Source organism: Cetorhinus maximus, chromosome 13 (assembly GCF_964194155.1).
Source record: "Cetorhinus maximus chromosome 13, sCetMax3.hap1.1, whole genome shotgun sequence".
In the NCBI taxonomy this organism is placed as follows: Eukaryota; Metazoa; Chordata; class Chondrichthyes; order Lamniformes; family Cetorhinidae; genus Cetorhinus; species Cetorhinus maximus.
This window is the reverse complement of record NC_135891.1, coordinates 45,889,601-45,911,357: the sequence shown is the minus strand read 5'-3', so window position 1 is coordinate 45,911,357 and position 21,757 is coordinate 45,889,601. Positions and strand designations below refer to the sequence as shown.

Genomic DNA, 21,757 nt, shown 5'->3' with positions numbered 1-21,757 from the left:
AAATCAAAGGACACTGCATCTTTCATCTCACTTTCCACATTGCTGCATAACTCTTTGTGATACAATGCAACATGTGATGTTTCAACTCTGTTCTAAAAACATCATACATTTGTTTACCATTTCTTGAGCGTTACTTGTGGGGGGGTGGGGGTGGGGGGGGGGCGGGGGGGGGACAGAAAATAAATCTGGCTCTTTTGCAAATTGTTTGCACCATGTTTTGCATTACTCAGACAGCACTCATATTTTGCTACCAACATTCAGAAACATTACGGATGCAAAATTGGGATTGGTAGTGCTGGTTATTTGGGCGCTACGGGTGCTAATTAGGGACCAAAATACCACCTTATGTGCGCATGCACACTTCTGCCCTGAGTCACACCAGACATACCACGGCAAGCAAGAGATGTCTTTTAACCCATGCCTGAAGCAGGCATTACGCCCTTTATTTGCATATACAAATGAACGAACGTATGCTTGTCCCTGCCACAACTTAAGCTTTCCCACAGTCAGCCAGCACCAGTGCTGATTGCTTCTGGGAAAACCAATCCTAACCATCACATAATTAAAAACAAAAATTATCATGATCTCTACTGCTTCTGTTTCCAAGATCTCCAAACTCAATCCTGCCTGTGACTTCCAGTTCCCCCCTATCTCCCCTGTCCTGGTCTGTCCTCCTAGACCGTGTACCAGCACTTACCACCCCCCCAACAGTACTCTTGAGGTCTGCGATTTTCGTACTAAACACTCCAACCGTACTCTCGAAGTCTGAATTCCTCCTACCCAATCCCTGACAGCACTTTCAACTCCCACCCTAGCAGTATCCCTTAGACCTGTGATCTTACCCAACTTCCCCACAGTACTCTCGAGGCTGTGATCTTCCTAACTGAACCCTAATCACAAACTCTGAGGCCCATTTGTTCTTCCTCCAGACCTCCATGATCCAACACAATCACTTATCTGGAAATCGGAGCACTAACCTCTGCAGCCTCCCACCATAGTGCCATCTACACTATGGTGTGGTTTGAAGCACCTCGGGTTTCCCCATTTGAGCTTCGATTATTAATACTGTGTGGATAAGACACCAAAAAATCCATGTCCCTGAATTTCTAGCCCCACACTTCCTTATGACAATAGAACGAAGCATGCTATCCTCAGTAATACAGTTTATAATTGTTATGTCTGAAAAAGGTCACAAAACAGATTTATATTTGTTTCCCATCTTCAACAGTGGCTGGATTCAGACTAATAAACAAAATCTTAACATTACAATTAAAAAACAAAGCACAGCTCTTGCTCAGTGGGCTTTGTAAATAGAGGCATAAAGGACAAAAAGCAAGCAAGTTAAATTAAATCTATGTAAAATACTAGCTCAATCCCAGTTGGCGTATTGTGTCTGTTCTGGCCACTACATCTCAGGAAAGACATGGAGGCTTTGGAGAGGGTACAGGAGAGAGTTCCTAAGATAGTTCGAGGGATGAGGGTCAGTTACGTAGATAGACTGGAGAAGTTGGAGTTGTTCTTAGGCTGGAACTTTCTGTGCCCGCTGGCATCAGGCATGTTTGACGGTGTGAGTGGACAATATGGTGAGAAGGCCAAAAATCGGTTTCACGACGTCGTGAAACCAGTTTGCAATCGTCTGCTCTACCGGTCAATGGCAGGCCACGTTTCTTATCGTCAGACATTGGGAGCCTCATTGTAATACATCTGCATATCATTATAAGCCCAGCTTATTATCCAAACACATCAGCGAGACTGCACTCTGATGCGTTTCACAACTGTACATAAGTGACGTGCACCTAGCGAGCTGCATTTCACTCAGGATTTCGAGGTTTGTTTGCCTACCTTGCTTTGGGCAGCACTCGCGGTCATCAGTGCCAGGCTTCGCAGACAGCACCACATCACTTTTAGGGGGGCTCGCTGGCAGATCTCTACCTACCAGACCAGCCATAAGGCGGAGGTGGCTTCTCAAAGGCTGCAGGGCTAGGGCTTGCTTGGGAAAGGGGGAAAACTGGCTTCAGGCAAGGAAAGAGGCTGCAGGGCAAGAGCTGTATTGGGGAAGAGGGGTATACCAGGGCATGTGTGGGGGCACAAGTTGATCTGTGCAAGTAGCCTCAAGATGGTGAGGGCAAGGGAGGCAGTCTTCAGAGGAGATGAGGCCAGATGGGGATGTGGGGGTGTATGTGAGAGAATGAGTGGTAATGTCCCTTGAGCTAGCAGTGAGTGAAATACCCATGAATATGTGATGGGCTTGAGTATGTGAGTTTAGAGTGATGAGATGGTTGCCTTACCCTGGCGGCATGGATGAGATCATTCATCCACTTTCTGTATTGGATGGCAAACCTCTTCTGTGCAGCATTGGCACTGATCACCACTGCCATCGCCTACCAAGCAGGATTGGTAATGTTGCTGCCCTCTTGCGACCAGTGCAGGGGTAAAGGACATCACAGCGGGCCTCCATGGCATCCAAAAAGCACTTGAGGGATGCGTCACTAAACTGTGGGGCTGCTGTCTTCTTGCCTTTCAGGGCAATGCCTTCTGTGCAGCAGTCCTGGGCTGGAAGTACTGAGAGGTGTGCGTGCGGCTACACTTTAAATGTGGTGCCTGGTGTGGTGAAGCGGTGAGGTGATGGCGTGCAGGGTGAATCGGAGCCCACCCGCCATCGAAATGGCACGTTTCCCGGGAATACATGATTAATGAGGCAGAATTGGGACGATACACCAACTGGGGTTGAGCTAGTGTTTTACATAGATTTACTCTAACTTCCTTGCTTTTTGTCCTTTATCGCTATTGCACTTCGTGCAAATCTGGGACGATTCCGCCTTCAGAGTGAGAAAGCTAAGAGGAAATTTGATAGAGGTGTTTAAAATCATGAAGGGTTTGGATAAAGTAAATGAAGCAAGGCTGTTTTCAATGGCTGAAGGGCTGATAACTAGAGGGCTTGGATTTACAGTTGCAGAAGAGTCAGAGGCAGCATGAGGAAAAATGTGCTTAGGTTTTGAAATGGATTGCCTGATAATATGATGAATACAAATTTAATAGTAATTTTCAAGAGGAAATTAGATAGATATCTTGAAAAATAAAAAAAATTGCAGGCATGTGGCAAAGAGCCTGGGAGTAGGAAAAGCTGGATTTCTTTTGAAAATAGCCAACACAGACTTTAGTGGGCCAAATGGCCTCCTTCTGTGTTGTATTATTCTCTGATTCTATGCCTGGTATTATAACTACCAATGGGGAGGTAGGTTAAAGAGTGTGGGGATTGTTAACTCACATAAAAGTGAAGTCAGGCTGGGATCCCGACATCATCCTGCCCACTTCTGAGTTTGACTTGGATGGGTTTTCAAGCTAACGGGGGATCCCCCCCCGACCCCCACCCCCCCCCAACCCCCCCCGCATTCAGCTGTAGTAAGTGTAATATGTAAATCGGTAATGAACTGCTGTTTTTATTCAGACTTCTGGCTTTAAAAGCCAGTGCACTGGTTTCTTGAGCTGTGTGAAATTTGCCACAGCCAAACGAGTGACAACATAGCACAGAGTGCTTGTTCAGTGAAACTGATAGGCTGGGAAGCCTTCAAAGAGTGAAATTAGCCCTGTTTAGGTGAGAGGCCGGTGTTCACAGCGCCTCTATTGAGAGCGTGCTCTCACTGCTTCGCAGGTGATTTCCAACTTTTTGGATAAAAGCAAAAAACTGCGGATGCTGGAAATCGAAAACGAAAATAAAAATACCTGGAAAAACTCAGCAGGTCTGGCAGCATCTGCAGAGAGGAACACAGTTAACGTTTCGAGTCCGTATGACTCTTCAACAGGACTAAGTAAAAATAGAAAAGAGGTGAAATGTAAGCTGGTTTAAGGGGGGGTGGGACAAGTAGAGCTGGATAGAGGGCCAGTGATAGGTGGAGATAGCCAAAAGATGTCATAGACAGAAGGACAAAGAGGTGTTGAAGGTCTTGATATTATCTAAGGAATGTGCTAATTAAGGGTAGAAAGCAGGACAAGCAAGGTACAGATAGCCCTTGTGGGGGTGGGGTGAAGGAATCAAAATAGGCTAAAAGGTAGAGATAAAACAATGGATGGAAATACATTTAAAAATAATGGAAATAGGTGCGAAAAGAAAAATCTATATAAATTATTGGAAAAAAAAGGGGGGGATCGGAAAGGAGGTGGGGATGGAGGAGAGAGTTCATGATCTAAAATTGTTGAACTCAATATTCAGTCCGGAAGGCTGTAAAGTGCCTAGTCGGAAGATGAGGTGCTGTTCCTCCAGTTTGCGTTGAGCTTCACTGGAACAATGCAGCAGGCCAAGGACGGACATGTGGGCATGAGAGCAGGGTGGAGTGTTGAAATGACAAGCGACAGGGAGGTCTGGGTAATGCTTGTGGACAGACCGAAGGTGTTCTGCAAAGCGGCCACCCAGTCTGCGTTTGGTCTTTCCAATGTAGAGGAAACCGCATTGGGAGCAACGAATGCAGTAGACTAAATTGAGGGAAGTGCAAGTGAAATGCTGCTTCACTTGAAAGGAGTGTTTGGGCCCTTGGATGGTGAGGAGAGGGAAAGTAAAGGTGCAGGTGATGCACCTTCTGCGGTTGCATGGGAAGGTGCCGTGGGAGGGGTTGAGGTGTAGGGGGTGATGGAGGAGTGGACCAGGGTGTCCCGGAGGGAACAATCCCTGTGGAAAGCCGCCGGGGGGTGAAGGGAAGATGTGTTTGGTGGTGGCATCATGCTGGAGTTGGCAGAAATGGCGGAGGATGATCCTTTGAATGCGGAGGCTGGTGGGGTGATAAGTGAGGACAAGGGGGACCCTATCATGTTTCTGGGAGGGAGAGGAAGGTGTGAGGGCGGATGCGCGGGAGATGGGCCGGACACGGTTGAGGGCCCTGTCAACCACCGTGGGTTCAACTTCAACACCACTTTGTCCTTTTGTCTATGACATCTTTTGGCTATCTCCACCTATCACTGGCCCTCTATCCAGCTCTACTTGTCCCACCCCCCTTAAACCAGCTTATATTTCACCTCTCTTCTATTTTCACTTAGTTCTGTTACGGACTCGAAACGTTAACTGTGTTCCTTTCCGCAGATGCTGCCAGACCTGCTGAGTTTCTCCAGCTATTTTTATTTTTGTTTCCAACTTTTTGGAAGTCAGTTCAGCTGTGTTGGACTTCACTGACCTAGGCTGCACTTCCCTGCTGCCAGCCTTCACCACACCATGTGAGCAGCTTATGCAGCTCGACCTTGCACCTCTGGTGATGAACAAGATGAACAGCCATACCAATACCAATGGCACCAGCAGCAGGAACAAACCAGCAGGAGGACAAGTTGCCTCATCTTCAGTCACAGGAGAGATGGACATAGAGATTCGGCTCCTAAGTGATGAGATTCCCCCAATACAGGACCTATAGACAAAGAATCAACTGTCTGGAAATGTGTGAGCACCAGTGCCTCAGGAGGCTGAGTCTTTCATGGCAGGTTGATGTTGACATCAGCAGCCTCCTGGAACAAGGCCTTCTTCCTAGTGGACCAGGAGGAACCCCATTTCCAGTGGCTGTCATCAATGTGCCTGTCACTGGAGGGCCCAACACCAGCTCGGATCTGTGCTTCTTCCTGGAGTTCTACGCTTCCTTCTGGACGGAGAGAAATCAGTGAGTTGTGTGTTGGGAATGGATCGTGTGGACACAAAGGAACGATATTTGTGGAAGGTCACTGTGAGGCATGGGTGTGAATTAGTAAAAAGAGAAGGATGAGTGTGAGTGTTAGCTGTTCAGGTGGGGATGTTTGGAGATGCCTGGAGAGAGAGGAGGAATGAGCGAAGGTTCAAGGTGTGTTGGTCTGAGGAGTTATGTGCAGGAGAATTCTGGGAAAGTCAGAGTGAGCGTCTTGACACTTGAAAGTGTTATGTCTCTCACCTTTCCTGCCCCTCTGAGATCATTGAACCTCTTGGTACACTGTCTCCAGGCTGGAAGGACCACACTCCTGCTGCTCAGTTCCTCGGTCACTTCCATGCATGCCTGCTTGATTGGAGAGGCTGACCTCTTCCCCCAGTCCTTGGGAAAGATCACCTCACTGCAGACCCTCAGATTCAGCTGCCAGGTAAGAGTGAGAGGCCTAGGGCCTTCCCAGGTCTCCTCTCCATTTTGGTGATTGTTGAACCCTCAGGAAACAACGTATAGTTGAGCCATTCTGACCCCCTCCATGATCCCTTTAATTAGAAATCTATCCTTTGACAGACACGGCATGTTATCCTACCCACCCTCTTTGGTCAGGAAACCTTGATGCAGGATGCTCATACTGTGGCTCAGTTAAAGAGCCACAGCAAAACCCTTTCTTTGACAGACAGCCTCCTAACTGCCTGTGGATCAATTGTAATAAAACTCTGCCCTATGATTCTAACATACTCTGTCATGATCATGACCCCCTTGACTCATGTCATCACTCCCTGCTAAAGATAATTGAGCACAATTCCAGAGTATACTCACCTCTCCAAATTCAACCTTGGCCTTCTCTCTTCCACGGACAAAATATTCTGGCCTCAACTCTTAGGAGGAAATTACTTGATGTTATTGCAGTGCAATGACAGAGAAATTCTGGGGACAAGGGGCGGAAAGTGAGGCAAAACACAAATCCACCCTTTTCTGCTCTTTTTGAGCTGGACAGGCAGTTCTCATCCAGGGAAGAGGGGCAGCCTGCCCTCCTCATGTCCTGGTAGCAGTTTGTGGGTATGTCTCGGGGTATTTGTGGACTATTTGTGAAATGCCACTAGATATAGCTTAATTGACAAAGCTGCATCTACACCTGCAGCTCGAGTGCAGGCACTGATTTGATTCTAGGCTGCGAGTTTAAAAAAAAGCAAATGACAGTTGGTCCCAGAGGGATTGCTTGCCATAGTGTGAGTGAGAATGTTAGCAAATTATAAGCTTCGTTTCACTTTCAGCTCAACTGGCATCTAGCTCCTCATCCCGAAATGGCAGAATGCCACCTTGAGATTACTCTGGCTTCGTGCATTGGGTACTTCCAAGTGTGGAAACCTGCCCCTAATGTTTATATGACCTCTCCCCAGGATTTGGGATGCACAAGTATTACTTGAATTTCCAGACTCTGTTCTTTAACCTCAACTTAAATATGTTACTATCAAACTTGTGTCTTCCAGTTCTGTTCTCAGGCCTAAATTTTTGCTTCCAGCTCAGGAGCGCAGAGTTGGGAGAATTCCCAGCTACATGAACCCGACTCCTGAAAAACCAGCCCTGGAAGTTCCGATTTTCATTCCCGGGGCGTAGGGGTAGGGTGTAACGGGAGTTGCGCCCACTGATCTCAGAAACAGTTCGGAGGGAGCACAGAGGCTGCTGGGTGTGGAGGCAGGCTGGGTGGAAAGCCATCTTCAGTGATCTAGCATGTTGTCCCAGCTGCAAAAAAAAAAATGAAACAAAAAATAGCCTTATAGTTTCCCCCCTCCCCCAACTCACTCCCCATGCCCCATGGCAACCCATGCCACCTCATGCCCCACCCCCCCATGGCCCCTCATACCCTCCATGCCAACATATGCTCCTCCACTTACTGCCATGGCACTTTATATCCCCATATGCCAGCTTAGTACCAACTCATTCCAACCCATGCTCCCCACCAACCACCCTTTGCCCTTGTGTCCTCTATTTCAACTTACCCAGTATCCACTATGGGGAGAGGGGAGATAAAATAAAGTTCTAGCGACACAATTTTACACCGGCGGGATTTTATAGTTCCGCCGAAGTCAATGGACTTCTGGAGGGCTTGCCACATTTTCCAGCATTGTCGTGATGTGGCCGCAAAATTCCACCCTAAGTGTTTGTTGATGAATTCACTATTTAAAGAAAACACACTCATTGATAAATGCCCATTAACTACCTTTAAATTCCTGCAACCACCCTTATTACAAAAAGGATTTGTATTCATAGTCCCACTTCAAAGGCTTTCTAAGCACTTGGAGCTGTCAATCATACTGTGAACTGACAGACACCCCACTGTGATAATTTTAAGTTGTGAAATCAGTCATGCAGCACTAATCCTATAACGATAACCCTCAAGCTTATGTCAACTGACAGAGCGAAATAATAAGTGTTGATTTTTTTTAACACTGCGGTCAGTTTTTTCAGATACTTAAAAGGCAAGAGATTTAAATGCCTTGACAACTCCTTTGTCAGTTTCTTGACCTAGTTTCACTCGCAGCTCCCTTGGCACCTCCCTTGACAGTTCCAATGAGCTTGTCCACTTTTTATGCACATTCGTGTCTAATTTTAACAATCCCAAAAGGAGGCACTTGACCTCTTCCAAAGGGCACCCCACCTCTCCCAAAGGTGTCCCTGGATCTAACCAAAAGTGTACGTTACCTCTCCAAAAGGGTATATCACCTCTGAAAAGAATTCTGGTAAGTTTAGACCTTCTACTGATAGGTCTAAACTGCACAAGATATATTTTGGACATTCCACTAGCGAAAATTGGATCTGCTAAAGGCAGCTACATTTTAACATGTGAAGCTGCCTCTGTGAACTGCAGATGTGCAAAGTCCAACCCACTCCTGTTTGCCTGCCCCCTGCAAAAATGGTGGGGGCCAGGTTTGGGGGCAGGACTTCAGGATTCAGGCTTCTGGCACCATTTTGGCTAAGCCAGGGACCCTCTCCATCTGTGCGAAAATTCAGGCTTCACCGTCTTTACATCATCTGTGCTCCTCAGCCTTTTAAAAACTTGGTTCATGTTCCTCTAATTCCTGTTCTTTCCAGTGAAAACAAGTTCAGAATTAATCTAGTCCCTCTTCTCTGAAAATTCCCCGATAAATAAGTAAGCCTTTGAAGACATAGAGCTGTCCCAAAATAGCCTCACCAGTTATCTATAGCAGAATGTAACCTTTTCTTTTCCTCAGTATTCCCATTCATGCTATATTTACTTTTAAACATTTTACCAATGTTTTCTAAACTGGCTGAACTTTAATATAAATTTATGAACATTTTCTTGATCTCCACTGTAATGATCCAATTTATTTCATTAAGCCCTGAGGGAAATCAGATGTTAGGCCCTAAGATAGTAAAAACAATATGCATCATATGAGTAGGGCTTTGACCAATAGTTTCTTTTTATCCTTTCATGGGATGTGAGCATTCCCATCTCTAGTTGCTTTTGGTGGTGAGCTGCTTTCTTGAACCGCTGCAGTCCATGTGGTGTAGGTACACCCACAGTGCTGTTAGGGAGGAAGTTCCAGAATTTTGGCTCAGTAACAGGGGAGAAACAATGATCTAGTTCCAAGTCAGGATGGTGATCTCAGTAGTGTATAGTCAGAACAAACTTCGTTATTGTTAAAAGAAGGAATGTGTGACCATCTCGGCAGAATCTGAGCAGCATTCACTGAAAGTGCTGCAGGCTTTTACATTTTTATTTAAGCTGTCCACATTTAATACCTGCTGATTTTCTGTTTGGTGGCAGATGGGTGTAGCAACCCAGCTGTTAACATAACAGCAATCATCATCGCTATTCGTTACCATCAGAAATGAATTGAGAGCCCTCAAGAAGAATCTTTAGGAAAGTGTTGCATGTCTAAAATCATTTGAATAGTTCCTAGGTTCTATTTTTATAATCAAGCTGGTGTATGCCAACACATGGGATCAAAGTCAGCTAAAATTGGAAGTGCTATCCTGAAATGCTCTTTGCTTTCTTTATGTTTGCACAATTAACAGCACATATTGGAATACTTGAGTGTACACTTCCCTTAATTTTCCAACCATTAATGGTGTGATGCACGCTACCAATGGGCAAGGTTTCTCACCAACAGTATGGACTTAAAAAATTATGCCCATATTTACCTTGATAATTTGATGTATAGCTGAACACTACAAAGTTGTGATTTTCATCCCATATAGTGACAAAACTGAATGGAATCTGTCAGCAAATTAAAACCTGTGGTTCACTATAGAGGATACAAAAAACATTCCAGTAATAGCTGCAAACCAGGAGGTGAACGGGAGAAAGGAACTTGGTGAAATTGAAATCAAGAGGAAAACAGTACTGAGCAAATTGATGGAGCTGTGGGCTGGCAAGTCTCCGGGTCCTGATGGACTACACCCTAGGGTCTTAAAAGAGGTAGCTAATGAAGTAGTCGATGTGCTGTGTTAATTTTCCAGAATTCGCTAGATTCTGGAAAGGTTCCATCAGACTGGAAAGCAGCAAATATAACCATTCTATTCAAGAAGGGAGGGAGGCAGAAAACAGGAAACTATATGCCAGTTTGCTTGATGTCTATCGTGGGGAAGTTATTAGTATCGATCATTAAGGAGGTTATAGCTGGGCGCTTAGAAGAGCTCAAGGAAATCGGGAAGAGTCAGCATGGTTTTATGAAAGGAAAATCAACTTTAACCAATTTATTGGAGTTTTTTAAAGGAATAACATGCGCAATGGATAAATGGGAGCCTGTTGACTTACTGTACTTGGATTTCCATAAGGCATTTGATAAGGTGCCACATCAAAGATTATTATGGAAATTAAAAGTGCATGGTGTATGGGGTAACATATTAGCATGGATAGAAGATTGGCTGGCTGGCAGAAAGCAGAGAGTATACATAAATGGGTCTTTTTCAGATTGACAGGATGTGACGAGTGGAGTCCCACAGGGGTCTGTGCTGGGGCCTCAACTTTTTACAATTTAAATCAATGACTTAGATGAGGGGAATGAAAACATGGTAGCTAAATTTGCAGATGACACAAAGGTAGATGGAAAAGTACGTTGTGAAGAGGACATGAGGAGGTTACAGATAGATATAGATAGGTTGAGTGAGTGGGCAAAGATCTGGAAAATGGAGTTTAATGTTGGAAAATGTGAAGTTGTTCACTTTGGCAGGAAGAACAAAAAAGCAGAGTATTACTTAAATGGAGAGCAGCTGCATAATTCTGAGGTGCAGAGGGATCTAGGTGTTCTAATACATGAGTCACATAAGGTTTGTATGCAGGTACAGCAAGTAATTAAGAAGGTTTAATGGAACACTATCCTTTATTATGAGAGGGATTGAACATAAAAATAAAGATGTTAGCTTCAATTATACAGGGCTTTGGTGAGACCGTACCTCGAATACCGCGTGCAGTTTTGGTCTCCTTTTTTAAGGAAGGATGTAAATGCATTGGAGGCAATTCAAAGGAGTTTTACTAGATTGATACCTGGAATGAGTGGGTTGTCTTATGAGGAAAAGTTGGACAGTCTGGGCTTGTTTCCACTGGAGTTTAGAAGAGTGAGGGGTGATTTGATTGAAGTATACAAGATCCTGAATGGTCTTGACAAGGTGGACGTTGAAAGGATGTTTCCTCTTGTGGGTGAGCCCAGAACCAGGAGGCAATGTTTTAAAATTAGGGGTCGCCCTTTTAGGACAGAGATCAGGAGAAATTTTTTCTCTGAGGGTTGTGCGACTTTGGAATTCTCTGCCTCAGAAGGTGGTGGAGGCGGGGTCATTGAATATTTTTAAGGCAGAGGTAGATAGATTCCTGTCAGTCAAGGGGATCAAAGCTTATCGGTGTTAGATGGCAATGTGGAAATTGAAACAGAAGAAGATCAGCCATGATCTTATTGAATGGCGGAGCAGGCTCAAGGGGCCGAACGGTCTACTCCTGTTCCTATTTCTTATGTTCTTATGTAAACATAATTTAAAATCCCACTATAGTAGTTTGAGAATTTTAATTCAGTTTAAAAAAAAAATAACCTTGAAATGAAAAGTTAGTATCTGTAAACGTGACCATAAAGCTGTCAGACTTTTGTATGAAGCTGACTGGTTCAGTGAAGTCCCTTGGGGAAGGAAACTAGCTGTCCTTACCCAGTCTGGCCTACATGTGACCTCAGTTCCATAGCAATGTGGTTGAATCTTAACTGCTTACTGAAATGGCCAAGCAAGCCACTGCAGCAACTACAATAAAAGCCCATCAGCCCCAGCAGACTCAGGGCAACTTAAGGATGGACAATAAATGCCGGCTATGACGATAGCCTGAGAATGGATTTTAAAAAAGACATAAATGGCAGATTCTGAGTATATTAGATATTACATCAATAATAGCTTAAAAAGAATAGGTGAGTTCGGGAAAAAATTGATTTAATAGAATAGTTAGAGGTTGCCACACATTATTGTTTAAAAGAAGCCCCTATTTTGAAAGGAAATTTGATGGTAGCTTAAGGGATATGGAGTACAAGCAACAGAGTGGATTACATTTTGTGGCTCATGTGGACAAACTCATCAATACAAATGTGATGGACTGAGTGGCCTGTTTCTGTGCTATAGCATTCTATGGCATTGATAGAGGAAATGTGCAGGGAAAACTTAACTTTTGTTTTAGATTTATGCAGATGCTGTGAAGCTGAGCCTTAAATTGGTTTTGTATTTTCCTCAATGTCTTCAGGTCTGTTAAATCAAAGTTTGAAACACCAGAAATACAATCTATTCAGATTTGACCATCTGGATTGCAGCTGAACTCCTGAGTGTTCAAAGTTTGAATTTGAGCCTCATGCCCTAGAGCTACCTAAATAAATTGAGACGACATATGAAAACAAATCCGGATATTTGCCCGTATTTGCTGTAACCTAAAAGGATATTGAAAGTGTTTATTTTGTTGACCGATGCCCCTCTATTTATCTGCATTCTGCCGGTGGTGGGGTGTGTCTGAAAGCAATTTCCATGTGAGACCAGTGGGCATAAGAATGCAAAATGTAAAACAACATTCAATGCCTTTAGTGTGAAGGTGACTGCAGCTTTTGAAAGTGCTGCAAGGTTTGGCAGTGACCCCATTAATAACAACATGTACTGAAGCATTTAAAGGCATTTTATTAAATATACCACATTAGTAATTTAAGGAGGCTATGACATGCAAGAACATGGTGTGCATATTCTGTTTGTGATGGTGTTTAAATAAAGACTATATAAGCTAATTGAGAAAGTCCCTGTTGTTTTAAAAGCAATAACAAGCTTAGCAGTGCTTATTAAACCATGATTTAAAGCTGTTGTAGCTTATCTTTACCTATATATGAAGCACCCTAAAAGAATTTAATGTAAGCCTTGTCTTGAGAGCTTTCATATAAGTTGTCTTGTCTTTTGCCAGCTCCATGGCTACATGGAAAACAAGCCTTTAAGCCTGCACATATTTATTGGAACAGCAGATGAGCGGCTACTGAGACCACATGCTTTCTATCAAGTCCATCGCATCACCGGCAAGACAGTCTCAACCACCAGCTATGAAAAAATCTGTGGAAATACCAAGGTTTTAGAAATCCCGCTTCTGCCAGAGAACAACATGAAAGCAGCGTAAGAATATTATTTTATTTATATTTTATCAAGTATTTATCCATAAACAGGACTAGTCTGCTACTGTTATGGTGAGCACAATGCCTTTATATTTGAGACTTTGACTTGAATCCAGCAGAGATTGATAAAATGAAAGCCTCTTTTCTGTTGGTTGAAAAGATCCTACATGAACCGTATCTGTTAGTCTCAACACAGTTTCACTTTGCACTACATTGAATGAATTTGTATACACTTTTGGGTGATTGTCCCTGTTCACTATATTAACAAAACTGTTAACTTGTTTAATCTGTTAATGACTTTGTTTCACCAAAATGCACTAATCAATTTATTAAAAATAATGCACTTCTGTTACCGCACTGCTAACCTGAAAGAATAAATTTCACGCTGATGCAGTAAGGAGATTTTTTTCTGAGATTAGGATTGAGGTGAATTGTTGTGTATAATGCAGGGTCTTTACTTTTAACATGGTCCATGCTATGCTTGACCTGGGAGCACTCAATGGAGGTTTTTAGGGACTAAAAATGGGAAAATATTCCATTCCTCACTACTGATATCTCCTTCCTTATTAAGAACATGAATTCACCAAAAATATAAATTGAAAGAGAATTGTTTTGCCCAAGAACTTTTTGGATTAATATATCTAATCAAGGATATGTATTCTTCTGAACTTCAAATTATCACTTCACTGCACTTGCAACATATTTGTATGCAAATTAAAAATGAAAGAGCAGCATTAAAATTTGGTCCAATCCAAACTTTTACTGCATTTTGTTTGGATTTGTTCTCATTCTCAAAAGTCGACACTGCAAGCACAGGATTTCAGAGCAATGCATCTACACACATGATAAAAACTTAAGGAGAAATAATTAAACTAACCAGAGCCATCATTAAATGGATAATGCATAAATTACTCAAATAGAAATCCTCAGCACAGTGGCATTATTGAGATTGGTAGATTGGAACCTTGTGACCAATTTGGGCTCCAAGATGGCTGTTTAATCTAAGAGTAAAACAAGGTTTCTGACCTCCTGCCAAAATGTTAAAAGTGGAGCCGAGTTCTCTTCCTTGCATTGTTGAAGCCTTGACCCATGCGGATCTCCCACTGCCATCTCATCATGTGAGACCCTCCTTAAAGCCCTTTTTGTTTCACCAAGCTTTTGGTCACACTTCCTAGTACCTCTTTGTTCACCATCTTTTTTTTAATGATGCCTCTGTGAAACACTTTGGGATATTTTGTCTATGTTAAAGATAGTATATAAATGTAATTGTTTTTGGTTTCTCCATTCATTTTCACATTAAATAAACACTGAAGGAAAGTACTGTGGTGCTAGTTGAATTGTTATATTTCGATACATGTACAAAATAGTTTGAGCTTTGCCTTTACCATTATAGCCACTGGCATTTAATAGTCTAAATTTTATGCTTCAGAATTTACGTACCCGTTCAAGTACTTGTCAGATGAAAAGGCCTCCAGACCTCTGCCTGTCATTGCTAAAAGTGAACATTGTCTATTATTGCCACTATCCTAAATTGCTAGCCACAGATTAAAATCTTGTAGAGTTGCCATCTAGGCTCCCTACTTTTCCATTCTTTTGGTTACATGTAGTACCAAGGACTAACATGTAAACACTTTCCCGCTGCTATATTTGAAATTGAATTAAAAGTTATTAAAAAATGGTAAGATAATGTTAGGTGTGGCTTATAATGGGGCAACTTACAAACTCTGAAATGTTTTCTATTTCCTCTCCTGCATGGAGTAATCCAAGTCCAAATTTAGCTTATAACAGCCAAATAGTACATTTGTTGGAAATCACTTTGAGTTACTGTTTTAATAAAATTACGGACCATATTTTTTCCACAATGAAGGTAATGCAAATCGTGAGTGTTTATCTTATGCTATGAAGCAGTAACTTGTAAACTGTCATTTCCTGCCTGCTTGCTTCCAGTTGTGGGTGCTGAACTTGGAGTAGCTTCAGCTTTTGGGTCAAAGTAGCTGCACTGAGCTGCTCTGCACAGCACAGAAGATGCTTTGTGGAGTAGACTGAGGAATACTGGTACATTCTTTCCTGCAGTACTCAATTATGTCCTTTGGCAGGTCCACTCCGGAATGACTTATGGACATGTTCACAACTGGGCAGAATCGAGGGAAATGCTGGATAAAGGGTGAAAAGCTGACCAGCTTTCTTGTACTGTATGTGCCATAATTTTAGTTGATTAAACGTCAGCAGTGTACATTCACAAATTAGCGTTCATAAACATCAGTTCTTGCCAAATACACTTAAATTTCTTGGTTCAAGTAACTGCTGGGTTCATGTATAAAGAATGCACAGTCCCTATTGGTCAAATAGAAGCTCTGCTTCTGTAGATTTCTCAATTGTTTGGTTCAGGGGCTGTTAAGCAGAGTGATGAGTTTTTACATGTGGTAGATGTCAAGTTGACCAAGAAAAGCACTAGTCGTTTGGCAGTACAGAACTTGAGTATTGCTGAAAAAAGAGATTTTTTTGTCTAAGCTTTTGTCTTGCACTCATCAGGACAATTCGCAAGAATATCAAATGTAAAGGGAACAACAATTTATATTGTATGAGAAGAGAGTGCTAATTGGATGCGAAATGGCCTCTGATTGAAAGCAGCGTTGCCATGGAGAATGCATCAGTTGATGGTGACTGACTGTTAACTGCCAAGCATTGTTTGAAATTTAAATCACTGTCAAGCTTCCTAGTTTAAATTTCAAACAATGCTTGGCAGTCAACTGTCAGTCACCATCAACTGGTACATTCTCCATGGCAACACCTCTACCAATCAGAGCCTACTTGCAAACCAATTAACCCTCTCTTCTCATACAGTGTAAATTGTTGTTCCCTTTACATTGGTATTCTTGTGAATTGTCCTGGTGCGTGCAAGATGAAAAGCTTCAACAAAAATGTCTTTTCTCAGCAATACTCAAGAAAAAGACTTTATCTTTCTTGCATATAATAATAATTTTCTGTTTTTGGATGCCTAAAGTGTGCTTTTTAATGTAAACAAATGCAGTATAGCATGGCACTTTGAACTGGAGGCAGCTGCTTTTCATGTCCTTCCCACCCAGCAACTTGACCCTGTTCCTATGACAGCATGTGGTTTACAATAGACATGCTACTGAATCTGTCACAGAACCTGACCTTGAATAACCATGTAAACTGGCCAGATCAAGCTGTATGCTATTAATGTGCTTAATGATTCAAAATTAAATTGAAACAAATTAGGGTCATATTTATGAGAAAGATATCCTTTAGCATGAGGGAAGGGAATAGTTATTTTTAGGAAATGAGTTAGTGAGATTCTTTACAATTTGATTTGCTTTCTATTCTCCCATCTGCAAAACTCTGGCTGGTAAATAGAACCTGGTTGTATTTGACACTAGTTCTGAACAAAGAATGTTTTCAATCAGGGTTACAGGCAACAGCTGGAAAAGACAATATCTCTTTTGTAGGCTTTTGGCTGTATTCTGTAACTATCAAAGATAGTCATGTTGCTCAAATTAAGGATTTAAGGATAGGCGACAGAGAATAATACTGGATTTATTTTTAGGACTGGTAGAAGCAGGTTACAATGAAGCAATTTCACCTGATCATTTACTAGCAGAATTGGTGAGCATTTTGATTTAATGAGCAAACTGGAATGCTTTCCAGTCACCCTTAGACAGGAAATCCTGGCTCAGAGGATTGGGTAATCGAGGTGGGGATGGTTGAACTAGCCAAGTTTACAATCTGATCCTGGATAAATACTGGTCTGAGATCAGAAGCTACCAATTTTCACCACGCAGCACCACCTTTACAATGACTAGTTGTAACTCCAGTTATGATACCCAGGAAAGAGCTTTGTGCCGGTTAAAATTGGAATTTTAGATAGGGTGGCAGTATTTGCAGAGTCTACTGATTTAAATTAACTCCAGGTGAGATTATAAAGTTCCAAGGGGATTTAGGAGACCCCTCTTGACAGTTTGCAAACATGGTACTTGCAAGTGGAGTAATGTTTAACCCAAGTGGTGGGATACTGTCTTCTCTGGGTAGTTTCAAAGCACTTCTCCCCAGAGATGAACTTTAACATTGTAAACACATCCTGAGGCTGATTGCCTGATTAAATCTATAGCTCGAGTTCTTATCTCTAGCTAGCTGATGTGTGAAATTTCATGTTCGTACAATAAGATAAGAAATCTGATAAAGGTTTTCAATACCATATTTTCTAATAGAAAATGGAGACTGTAAACAGCTTCTATTGGTGATTAATTATGAACAATTTATTTTAATTTTCTCCCATGTCTCCTGCAAGTGCTGGCTATTGCTGTGGTTTGATTCAGCAAGCTTCAGCAGTCCTTTGGTATCACGCCACAGCCTAGACAGAAAGGAGACTGATTTTAACCTATTTCAGAAGATAGGATTACATAGGATATACAGCTTAGAACAGGCCATTCGGCCTAACCAGTCCGTGTCGTTGTTTCTGCTCCACTTGAGCCTCCTCCCATCTTTTCTTATTTATAGCTACCATCACAATCACTTATTCCTTTCTCCTTCACATGCTTGTTTAATTTCTCCTTAAATGCATCTGTACCATTCGCTTCAGCCACTCCCTGTGGCAGCGAGTTCCCCATTCTTTCAACTATTTGGGCAAGGAAGATTCTTCTAAAGTCCTTATTGAATTCCTTGGTGACTATCTTACATTAAAAGGTCTCTAGTTATGTTCTTCCCCACAAGAAGAAAAATTTTCTCTGTATCCACTCTATCAAAACCTTTCATATTTTAAAAAACTTCGATTAGGTTACCCCTCAGCCTTCCTTTCTCAAGTGAAAGGAGATCAGCCTGTCAATTCTTTCTTGATCTGTATACGCATGCATTGCTAGTACCATCCTTGTAAATATGCTCTACATCCTCTCCAGTGCCTCTATATACTTTTTATAATATGGTGACCAGAATTCCAAGCAATACTCTTAACACCCAGATATTCACTCCCAAGGCAGGCAGCATGAGTTGGGAAATTTCCTGGCTCGCTGCGCCAACCTCGGGAGAAACTCCCCCGAAATGGAGCAATCTTCATTCTGATGTTGCAGTGGTCCCAGCACTGATCCTTAAGAAACCCATGGGATTAGATAGAATGCTGGTTTAACACACCCCACGATATTATTCTCTATTGGCTTCAAATATTGCCACCCAAGTGCCAGCAAACAATTTGACTGTGCAATGGGTTGCAGGTGACCTCCAATCCCATTTGTCACAAGGTCCAAACAGACACACGTTTGTCTGATTTTCTTTCCTCTTCCCTTGCCCAAAGGTGCAGAAGCTGAGATCAACTAACTCAGCAACTCGGAATTGACCCTGTGACTTTTCTCTCTAAATTTAATGCCAGATTAGGCAGTGGCTTTAAAAACCAAATTAATTAATTATGATTCATTTTGATATCATTTTGTTTTAACAGTGTGGCTTGATGATCTCATTGAGAAAACTGACTTAGAGGTTTTGCCGCGTGCATCGGTGTGAGGGGGTTGAATTAACATACACAGTTGTAATGGAAATCCCTGGACTAATGACAGTATCAACTGATGTTGATTCAGTTGCATCAGACTGTTGGACTCTGAAACCCCAGTCTGTCCCCCTTGCTTGGCTCTTGTAAACTCATAATTTAAACTGAAATATTTCAACTCTCTCCCCAAATAAACAGTAATATGAAAATAATAACTGCTTACAGGATGTTCATAATTTACATAATTTTTAAAAATTGTTTGGAGGGAGAATAGAAGTGCTGATGGTGAGTCTGCCACAGAAACCTGCTGCAATAATTTTTGTTGTTAAGCTGATGAAGTTTCTGCTTTTTCAGCAGCATGTGGATTATTATAACAGAAAAACTAAATATTTAGGAAGCAAATGAGCTTTTGGTCTGAAGCCACGGTAATTGTTTGTCATATCATTAAAAATAAAATTGTCATCTTTTTGTGGAAAGCACTTAGGTATCATGAAGAATCTCCTCATAAAACAAAGGAGACCATGGCTTCACTATTTGTCATGCAGCCAGCTATTGCTGCCCACCAATGGAAATGTGAATGACAGTTGTCGGGAATTTCCTGTTTAAAATGCCTGGAGTTAATTTTCCCCCTGAATGGATATGGCAGGCACACAATAAAATTCTAGGTTGGATTACCACAACTGCTTTTTATAAAATTGGCAAATTGAAGTATCTGAATTATTTCCTCTGGTATTTGCTTTAGTTGGCTGTCAAGAGTCAAGCACTGAAAGAAAGAAAGAATGAAATAACTCATATTTCTATAGCACCTTTCACAGCTTCAAAATGCCCCAAAGCATTTTATAACCAACAATGTACTTTTGAACTGTGGTAATGTAGAGAGAGTAATGCCATGTAAATGCAAGTTCTTTCTTTTATGTGAGAGACTGAGAAGTTTAGATTGTACTGGAAAAGGTGTTTAGATTGGATTTAGTATTAATCTCAAAACATGGCCTATTATGAATAGCCAAAAGGATCGCTATCTCTTTATTTATAAAGGTGCCATGTGGCACGCTAGTGGATTTTAGTTTTTAGTCTCAGCACTAACACAGGCCAACAAGTTGCAACCCAAAACCACCACAACACAGCGACGTGGCACCAAAGTAATCTGTCATATGACTCCTGCAAACATTTCGAGCGTGGCAAAGCTAGAGCTACATTGGTCAAGTGCTTAACATCTTTCACTTAGCTCTAATTGCAAGGTGCCAATAATATTTTTAAATGTTATAATCATTGGTCTGATGTCAAAGCTTGTAGCAGATATTTAGAAGCACCAAGGAGGATGAAATAGGAGGTTGCTTGATATAAGTCTTGTCATATTCCAGCTTTGCCATCCTATCAGATCAATGGATTTGTTGTCTGAGGTGGGATCTCTTGCTTGTGAGTTATTTCATCTATAATGTTGTCTGGGGTGGCGGGGGAGGTGGGTGGGGGGGAAAGATCCTAAATATCTTTCTAGGCTTTAGATTTTCCTGGTTTTGCGAAAACAGCCACTCAAAAGATATAAATTAATGAGGCCAAACCTGTTGTAGGGACAGCCAGAGTCAGAAAATAATTGAGGTCAATAACATCACTGATTTTTTTTTAGTATGTTACTTTTGGTTTACTTTGAAAAAAAATCGGCCTTGACAAAAGAAAGGTTTCTTTAGCAAGAAAGTTATTTTTGGCAGTGCAGAGGACCTGTCAGCAAAAGAGAAAATACTGGTTTGGTCTTCAGTATTTCTGTGTATTATGAGTAATTTTTAAGGGGTTGGATTTGAGAGTGGCATGAACAATCGCTGGTCCACACAAACTGATTTCTATATAGCATTTAATTCATGGGTAAGGTAAATTTGCTGTGTACAGTTGCCTTTATTCATACTATCTTGGATTGCAGTACTATAATTTATACACCCTCCTCACCTAGAGCAACTGCATCTCCTTTATTACTACCTTCACAGACATAAATGACATAATCTTGTGAAAGAGTATCTGTCACAGCAGGCAGATGTTCCCTAGTGACTAAGTTTGCATCTGTGCTGGTTACTATTATTAGGGGCATTATACATTGCACCACACCCTCCTGTCATCTCCCAGCAAGCTGGCAAGCCATTGGAAAATAAAAATGAATTTGCAGATTGTTGCTTCCCAACACAGACAAAGACTTGATGCCAGTACAGACTTTTATAAAAGTCTTCCTTCTCTGTATTGATTCTTTCAGACCTCTGGAACTTCACCCAAAGGGCCAGTCTTAAAATGTGTTCCTAGATAGTGAATAGTGTTTTTCAGTCATGGATGATATCCCATTTGAGCTGAATTCTGTCTTTATCTGACATCTGAGTATGTGCTTCTGAAGGGGCCATTGGTTTGTGATCAGGAACAGGAACCCTTCCCCAGCCCAGGGTGTTGAAGCTAATTGTAATAACTGTTTCCCATGTTATGATCAGCAAGTTCAGCGTAGACTGTGAATCAAAGCTGGGACCTCCTGATCAGCGTGGCTCAGTGCTATGTGGGTGAAGGTGTTACATTATACAGCATTGGATCATGCATATTCAGTGAGGGAGCAATTGTTTGCAGTGCATTGACTACCATAATAAATTGTGTGAAACCCCACTTCATGGTGCAAAAGCTTCAGTTGATGGGGGCACTGATTTGGACATGGCTGACGGAGGGAGGGAGGTGTCAGCCCAACGAAGGCTAATGGGGGACAGGGAGGAGGCTGGACTACACAGGGAAGGTCAATGTTTACAGACAGTAAGTGAAGCATGATTGTGGGGAAATCAAGAGTTATACAAGAAAGGTTTATGGTGACGTTCTGAGAGTCGAGGGTAACAGTGGGCAGGTTAAGTATGATAGAGTGAGTGTTGAAGATGATGGATGACAGGTTGAGGACAATGAGGACTCACTGATGGTGATGATATGAAGCTCTAGGGTGAATGACAGCTAGTCAAGGGTGATGAGGAGGT

The 21,757-nt window shown here is 42.1% G+C and overlaps 1 protein-coding gene across 3 annotated transcripts in view; it reads left to right on the top strand.

The window, feature by feature from the left end:
• Positions 1-21,757, top strand: part of LOC144688593 (nuclear factor of activated T-cells, cytoplasmic 2-like) — a 174,374-nt gene that overhangs the window by 51,873 nt on the left and 100,744 nt on the right. For all 3 annotated transcript variants that reach the window (XM_078555353.1, XM_078555352.1, XM_078555351.1), the window contains exon 4: positions 13,081-13,283. In XM_078555353.1, the coding sequence (XP_078411479.1) occupies positions 13,081-13,283 (203 nt within the window). The remainder of the gene's footprint in view (positions 1-13,080; positions 13,284-21,757) is intronic.